Here is an 8,780-nt window from a genome sequence, read left to right on the forward strand (position 1 = left end):
ACATACATTTTATTATACATTTCACGATATATCCCATAGTTTACCTGAGGAAAAAAATTATCATGCACTCGAGCTTTGTGTTAACCAGAACCTTTTCCAGCAATACACATTTTCTTTAGGTGCTTAGATTACGTTAATGTGAAGGGACTACTTAAATCAAATGGGTACATTTATTCTTTTGGAGTGATCTATTTTGTATGCAGTAAACAATTAACCCCGCATGGTTTCTATTTCAAAACAGCAACCCTTTAGATTCTGGATTAACGGGTTTCATTTGCTTTTGGTGAACATTAGTTGTTTTGACAAAATCTTTATACAATGTCTCTCCGAGATATTTACTTGTGTGTTTCTGCCTTTTTTTTGTAAAAGAAAAAGCAACGAGCAGGCAGAAGGGGAAAAAAATCTAGCATCAAGAAAATGAGCTGTGGTGGGTTTTTTTCTTCAGGCTGAAGTCAGTTGTTCTTAATTTTTTTCAGATGAAGTCCGAACGTATCTGGAATTGTCGCACTAGCTGTTACTTTTCAGTTTAGTAAGAACTTTCTTTTCTTTGACTCGTCTGTTTTGAAACCAAATAGTGACTTGTCTCTCAGAAAGGTTAGTTGATGCCGATATCCTCCTTCGTTTGTCCTTGGTGATGAATTTATTGGTGGCATATTCCCGCTCAAGTTCTTTCAACTGAACTTTGGTGTAAGGCACTCTTTTCTTTCTCCCACGCCGAAAAGAGCTCGCATCGGAAGGATGCGAAACGACGTCTGTGAAGAGGAAACACACCTTATTATCCAAGGCATTTAGCACTCGCCACCGAATAAAAACTGGAAAAACGGGAACTGACGCCGGAGTCAAGTTGAAGATTGCGCCTTGGGGATGTTATACCGACTGTGATTTTTTTTTTGCAATACATTTTTTACAGCAGAAAACATCATTTTGAAAGCGCGTGAGAAATTGAGGGGTAATTCTGAAAAATCGTGCAAAATAATATTTAGGCAGTGCACTAAACATGAAAGTTTATGATAACATATTAGTACCGGTATTGGGGAATTACGCATATAATTTCTTAATTATAATCTCTGCTACACATTACCCCAGTTACCCGTATGTATTTACACACCAGAATGCTTTGTTCCCTTCATTGTGCTAGTTCCTCGTGATAATTGAAAGACTCCTGTGTTTATCTATACTTACCTGGCAGGCTTGATTTCCAGAGGTGAGTAGCTTGGGGTTGTTCTTTCGAACAGCAGACTTGCCCGTTCCACCCATTGGTAATTGCCCAGGGCTGATAGCTCTCCATGGGTAATAATGTCTCATGTCTCGGTTCCCCCGGAGCGCTGATGGTGGGAACCACAGGTACGTCCAAATAGCTGGGCATCGGTTGGTATGGCCCTGCGTAACCTTGGTAGAAAGCGAACTCCTTAGCTCTGGAGGTGAATTCCTCGCCGGCGGACGTGTCCATATATTTGTCGGCAGGATAGCCGGACAAGGTGGAGGGCTGAGCACAGGACTTGATGCTGCTATGGTGGCTCATTCGGCAGGGATAGTAACTGCTCCCAAAGTATCCATAAGGAAGGGCAGCACTGGACGAAGTTTGAGCAGCAGGACAAGGACTACACTGTTTGACAGGTTCAGCAATGCCAGAGGCTGGCACTTCACTCGACGAGTAGGCAGAGCTGGGGGCTAGGGATGCTGGATGAGCCATCAAATTCCTGCATTGATTCGCTGTGAAGTTCCCTCCTGAAAATCCATCCATGTTTTTATTAATTTCATCCAAGCTATTGTCGTAGACGAACATCACCGTGTCGATCCAGCGGGGATGAAGTATCACGGACGCTGTCATATCACGTCCACCATTGAGACTAGTGGCCGTTTTAAAAGCCCCTAAGACTGAAAAGAGATACTGAATCTCTCAGACTTAGCAGCATTGACGCGCCAGTGTCGCTGGAACTTGCCTCCTCATTGGCTGCGAGATGACCACATGATATGCAAAGTAGATGATAAATACATGAAGAATAAAAAGGTAGATACTCCATTAGTTTAATAAAGCAACGTTTGGGTATTTACGTGAATGAGTGACTGGAATAAAATACATTTCCTAAAATAACAAAATGCTAACGGTGCACAAAATAAACCAGTTCTTTGTGGGCGTCAGATTGGTGGCGGTAAATGAAAACGCGTGGCCAGGCTCGAAAAGGCATTATTTTGCATGTATACAAAACAAGACAAAGCAAAATCTGCTGGCGTTTGAATGTATCAAAATGAATAACTCACATAATTGTGAGGCTATACCACATCAAATACTTGAAATGCTGGTGGCTATATATTTGTGTATTTGATCATTGTGCCCGCGTTTGAGGTTACTTCTGCATAGATGTTTATACAATTCATCCTTTTTATAATCTATATCTCTGATCAATGAAAATGCACTTTCTTCTGAAAAAGATTGCCGTTTAAGCAAAACTTGACATTAGGATGGGCTAAAACGACACCTTTCCGGCTTTTTTGCATTTCGCTTCATGAATAAAATCTCAAGGTGCTTTAAACCAATAAGAAAATAACATTTAAAGAAATAGGTAGCAGCAGAATTTTATAGTGAGAAGGAAACATCTGCATGACCTTTGTATTGCTTCTTGACATAACTCGTTAAAGCAAATAGCAATAATGCCGAAGAACAGCCCGAAATTATTCCAGAGCCTAGATTTCTTAATCCGTAATAAACATTTGAAAGAATACATCTTTTCGCTCTGCGTATAATATTTGTCATTAAACTAAACACCAGAACAAAGTTTATCAAAGCAAATCACTCTACATTTCCGAATCCATCTTATATAGCAATGAAATTAGTTTGAATTTCCATTCGCACTGACCAATCAATATGTTTACTTACAATTATAACAGCAACATTTTTCGCCAGCCACAAGTATAGGAATATTCAGATCTAAGGACATTTATAAGACAGATAAGGGTATCCACTAATTCCTTGTTTGCCGTTTGCCAGCCGCGATACAAAAGTATTTAAATAAATGTCAGCCTTCTTACTTCCCCCGCTAATGCAGCCGCTTCGGGTTAACTTGCTTGCTACAAAATGTGTATTCATTCACCAGGACCATAATTCACACAACTGGATTTCACATTGAAATATCAGTGCACGTGTTTTATGAGTACCTGGCACAATTAAATTCATGGAAAAGGGATAAAATGTGAATTATTTAACAATATCTAGCACATGGTTAAGTGGGCTAAAATCCATAAATATGATTTGTTTTATAATATGTAGCACATTGTTAAAGGTGTTATTTGATAGATAAATATCAACCATGTTCTAAATGTAGTTGAAATTAATTTGCTGCGATTTGGCGAAAAGCGAGGTTATAAACCCCCTTGCTACAGCCATCTATTACATGGTGAGGAAGGGTAGCTGGTGAAAATGCATTAAAAAAAAGCAGAGATGTAGCCGGTATTATTCGGGTGGCATGGGTCGTCACAAAAGGTGATTTTTAATGCAATTTCAGTCAGATAATTGTATATCAGGTAGTGTAATGAGTGGAATGAAAACCATCTCGGATCAGGCGAACTCGTCAAGCTTGTTTCACTAAAGTTGTTTGTCCTTTTTCTTCTGCAACATGATCCAATGCCTGTAGTGATGCAGCTGTTTAGAGCAATCATTTTACAATTAAAATGCCGATTTTCTTATTCTTTGCAATTCCCCTCTCTCCCTCTCTCTTTAACTCTGTTTCATGTTTATCTCTTACTTTCTCTTCCCTTCTCTTCTTGCACCTTTTCCATATTTCTTACAGGATTCTAATACTGGGATCATACAATCGCTCGAGAAACAGCTGCCCGGCGTTCCTTTAAACTTATTTTAGATATTGGAAGTGATACGAACCTTGATGAATTAGGAGCACTGGCTCTATGCTGCTCCCGACCAGCGTTATTGAAGCCGGGACGCTGAATTCCAATTATGTGGAATATAAACATCCTCCGCCGACTAACGTGCCATGAAATAGCGAGATTAAAAACGTCTCTCCACCGCATCTAGAGATTCTCTACATTATCCCCCCTTTCGGAAATCCACCGAAAGTGTCCACCGTTCTCTGGATTATAATTCTGTTAAGATATCGAGGTATTGTCACAACATTAAACGCTGCAGCGAAATCATGACAAGCCAGAACAGGGATGTTGTTACTTTTATTTTCTCAGTGTACCTTTAATGGTTACTCTTTCATTTCCATGACCGATGAGTATCCTTGCAGTTTATACTTGAGTGATAATTATGTGATAACATCATTTGTGTTCGAGTGTATCTGTCACTGAATGACAATGCTTCGCCTTCCTCACATGATTATGAGCTGGTGGAATTCCTGAGTGTGAATCTAATATAGTTGGTGCAGCATGATTTTCCCCTTGTAATATAAACATATAGTTTTATTAGAACTTGTTCTGGCGATTCAATATGTTGAAGGCGAACATTTTTTTCACGTATTTCTTCCTTGTTAATCGTTAAAACCGCATCCGCAATGTTAATCTCAGAATCTATACCGAAGAGGTTATTCAAAAATTCTACGTTTTCTTCCCCAATGACCTGTCTAGAAACGAAAAAAATGACCACCGGCTGTGTCGTTTTGGACTGCGTTTTAACTTGAAATACATTTGAACCTCAGCCTGACTCGGCATCGTATTTAATTCCCCATTCTTGAATTAAGAAAACATTGCCCCTCCCCCAACAAAGTACATATTAAATTGAAACAAACATTCGGCTGCATACTTAAGTAATAGGTAGAACCTCTAGTGTCTTCCACTTCCAAAAAGTCTTGTGCTATTGTATGTGTGCTTTACAAATGCAAACTGTTACATATTTAAGCGGCCACATTGCGGATTATACTACAAAATGGCAGCAACCAAATGGGCAGCTCTTTTACATACGGGTTAGACACGGCTAAAGGCCAAGGTCAAGTTGAAAGTTGCAGTCTAGCCAATGTGAGTGCTGTCATTCACGCGTTGACGACCCTGTCTGAATTCTTATAAAGGCAAGCCGTGAGAATTGACTTTTTCATTGCCGTTTTGTTTGTTTTCTTTTGTTTTCCACTCACAGCCCTCCAAATGAAAAAAAAAGGTTCCACTGACCATACCGTCTTCATTTCCAGGCTGTTTCTGCATGGCTGGCAAAAGGATGTGAAATGGATGCAGTCGTTTTAAGATACATTGCAAATTATATAGCATTGCATCCGGTTTAAATGCACTGTTTACAAAACCTCTTGTTTTGAGCTATTTGCACTGGAGGCCCGTCACTATTATTGGAAAAGGTAGGGGTATTCTGTAGAAGATCATGTTACGCTAAAGTACTGAGGGTCGTGATGTGCTGTAAAGTGTTATCTCCAAGAATTGGCTACAAACTATCTACAGATCAGGACATCACCAGTAAGAACTATTTGTCCAGAGAGGTACTGTATGCTGCTATTCCGGATATGCTCATGCACTGTAGGACGATAATAGAAATAAATCTTCTTTATCTAATTATTGTCTGCTATTTCGTTCAATAAGATCCTTATATATGCTTTAACTGAATCACAGAAAATCCATGCTAAAGCACTCGACGTCCTAATCTGTTCAGTGTTTTCAGTCTAGTTGTGCTTGTTTTGTCAGGCTAGAATTGCGGATAAATATCGCATAGGTGCGCTGTATGTGTGTCTCGAATCAGGACGGTGGCTGGGGTAAAACGGCAAGCACGCTGAGTGGGACATATACACATTGGTTCATAATTTGATGCGGCCTAAAGCATGTCCAAGAGTTATTCTTCAGTAAGAATTCGTATTTTGATTCGGCGTTTTTTTTTTGTATCAACATAGAGTACAGGCATTTGGGATCACCGAGACCTTGATTTGCCATTTTCACCTAATGTAAGTATTTACGAGACCCAAGAAGCTTGTGTATTTAAATCCCCCAAATTCTTTATTATGAATAAAGATTTCCATATTATTCCAGTAAAATGTCTCCGAATATGTATTCAATCGTGATTCATTGGAGCAATAGAATTTTTTTAATTGTTCAACATAAATTTGTCATTAAATAATATAAAAATAATATATTAACCATATTACTGTTAAAACCTGAACCCTTCCTACATTAAGCTTTCGTCCAAGGGCACCATAGAATGAAATATCCTCTGTTTCTTTTACTGTGGGCGTTACATAATAGGTTTAGACTATAGCGTGGATTCCATTTATCATACCAAAGAACTAAACTGCCTTACGTGTATTTGTTATTGTTACATCAGAACATTTCTAGAACTCTTTGTGGCAATGTTTTCTGTTTTATGTTGCATTTGTTTTCAGATTTGATAATTAGTTTTGCATGATTTCCAGCTAAATATACCTGAAGATGAAATAACATGCACACACAGGTGCTCTGGGAAATGTATTTAAATATATCATTTTATCATGCATTTTATATTTTCGTTATTTGTTCCCTTCATTTGCCAGTTAACAGTTACAGATAATATGTAATAATTTAACGACTAATTTAAATAAATAATTTAATGGGTGTCGTTTTGATTTCTTATTTTCTACCACATGGGCCATATGGTAAATCCCACCACTTATACTCCAATATCAGCTGTCCTCCACCCACTGCTGCTACCAGTGTCTCAAACTTTAGATTCTACAGGTTAAACTGTAAAGCAACATCTTAAATAAAACCAACAAAGAAGCTATTTATCCTTGTGTTGCTCTACTGCAGATGTATTTCTTAGGTTAGAATTATTTCTATGGCCAAATTAATCGCAATAAAGTATCGTGTTATTGCAATGATCATTTTCCTCAAACAATTAAATTGCAACATGCTTACCATGAGTTTTGCTAGTTGTATTTGAAATAATTATACCGTTATTAGATTAACACGGGCACCTCCACAAGCTAACATACCCTGCCAAGCATTCCATATTACTTCCCTGAAATATTTCGAAATTCTATCCGGAAGCCCGACTGAGAGCTATCAAAATGATCAATCAGCCTCGCTTTGCATGAGCTGCTAAATCTACAATATCATAAAATACATATCTACAAATATATTTACACTACAGCTCGGATATGGTTTTCTTTTATCTCTTAATTCTGGCACAGTTCGAATACATTCAGTCATCATTCTGAACGCTGCCTCCTGCCCCGTACCATTGAGCAACTGCGTAAGACAGACTCTGTAGGTGTATCATTTATCCTTGGAGAACAACTTGTTACTTATAAGAATTGGGTTTGGCATAGCTGGCCATACCAATATTCCTAACGTATTTATATCACTTCAATTATCAAACCGTTTCAGAACACAGCGATATTACAAATGTTTCGCATATTTATTGTGCTGGCTTCTTTGGTCAATGGCACACATTCACAGACAATATATTAAAAAGTGAACAAACTTCGATTTTCATATTTCCTGATGTCAGTCCATCATTCGAATAAAATGCTGTATATTCTTACCAACAAATATATGTAAAGAACAAGATAGGCACTTGAATTATAGTAAGTGACAGCATTGAATTGTTGGTACGCATCTGACTAGGTTCTTCATATTGGTTTGAGCAGTTTACGCTTTCCATTCTATCACCTTTATTATGCACAGTAGGTGTGTATACTCATTATGCTATTATTGCAAAGTAAAATTGTATGCCAGTTAAAAAAGTCAAGTGCATTGCAACAATTGTTCATGGAACTGTTGCAATATACTTATCACCAACAGTCTAAAAAGATTATCAGATCATTAGCGAGACCTTTGTAAAAGATTGGAAAAATCAATCACTTTTTATCGAAACTATTCTAACATATTCAAACAAACGTCAACTGAAACTATAGTTCAGACTATAAGAAAACTTGAATTATACAAGATGAACTTAGAGTCTTGCTAATTGACGACTGAATTCAAAATTCGCCTCTCATTTAAAATGTTTAGAACCAATCGATATCATTACAGATAACATTGTTTTGCTTCAAAAAATATTACGTAGTTCTGGCTTCAAACCGAATTACATGGTCACTTCCGCGTTTTTGGCACCATTTGCAAACATTTACCAAAGGTATTTACATATAAAGATTTGTAATTGTAAAGGTCGGGTCTTAGCGCTGCATCCCACAACTAAATCATTAATTTCAGTTTGCTGGCGACGGATGAGCCTTTATTGTTCTTGATACTGATCTTGTAGCCAGATCTTTTGCCCATCAAGAGAAAATGTTACCGGCGTGGACGCCCGTTACATAACTGAGCCCGCCTGGAACATTTTTGACTTTGAACCTCCTAGCCCTTACCTGTTGTTCTGCTAGCCCCAGTTTTGCAACAGTTATTTTTGCTGCTGTATTTCAAGAGTCAGTAAGCAGGTTTCCTCGAAAGCTCTCGAAAGAGTTGTGCAGTCTGGGGTTTGCTATGATGGATTCTTTTCTTCCCCTGTGTGTACTGAGCTGTGTGGGTGGGCAGACCAGGGTGAATGAGCTCTCGGGGCTGTAAACTAATAATATCGCATTATTCGATTCAACTATTTTCATTATTATGTTTATTATTTATTATAAACGGCCGTACAATATACGAAGAAAACGTTCATTGTTTTAACTGAATATATATATATATATCCATAGTGATGTTCCTATAGTATAAAAGCCTCTAGGCGTTATGTATGCACAATGAATGCAAATAAAATTTTCCAGTACACATATGAATGCGCAGATGTCAGCTTTGTGGTAACTTGAATTTACGATCTCAAACCACGAACATTCCGTAAACAACTGCCACCTAAAACCCTATATATG

The 8,780-nt window shown here is 38.0% G+C and overlaps 1 protein-coding gene across 1 annotated transcript; it reads right to left on the minus strand.

Moving 5' to 3' along the window:
• Positions 1-325: 325 nt before the first annotated feature.
• LOC144673304 (homeobox protein Hox-A13-like) lies at positions 326-1,831 on the minus strand. Its single transcript, XM_078535215.1, has 2 exons — positions 1,183-1,831; positions 326-752 (listed from the first exon to the last, which is right to left on the minus strand). Exons 1-2 carry the CDS (start codon positions 1,829-1,831, stop codon positions 508-510), a joined length of 894 nt encoding a protein of 297 aa, XP_078391341.1. The 3' UTR covers positions 326-507.
• Between the last annotated feature and the right edge of the window lie 6,949 nt (positions 1,832-8,780).

Source organism: Cetorhinus maximus, chromosome 3 (assembly GCF_964194155.1).
Source record: "Cetorhinus maximus chromosome 3, sCetMax3.hap1.1, whole genome shotgun sequence".
Lineage (NCBI taxonomy): Eukaryota > Metazoa > Chordata > Chondrichthyes > Lamniformes > Cetorhinidae > Cetorhinus > Cetorhinus maximus.

What these genes read in the sequence shown, in the direction of transcription:
- LOC144673304 (XM_078535215.1), bottom strand. Translation starts at nt 1,831, where the DNA reads ATGACAGCGTCCGTGATACTTCATCCCCGCTGGATCGACACGGTGATG. An exon ending in CTGGAAATCAAGCCTGCCAG is followed by an intron (nt 753 to 1,182) that starts GTAAGTATAGAT and finishes TCCTCTTCACAG; the next exon opens with ACGTCGTTTCGCATCCTTCC.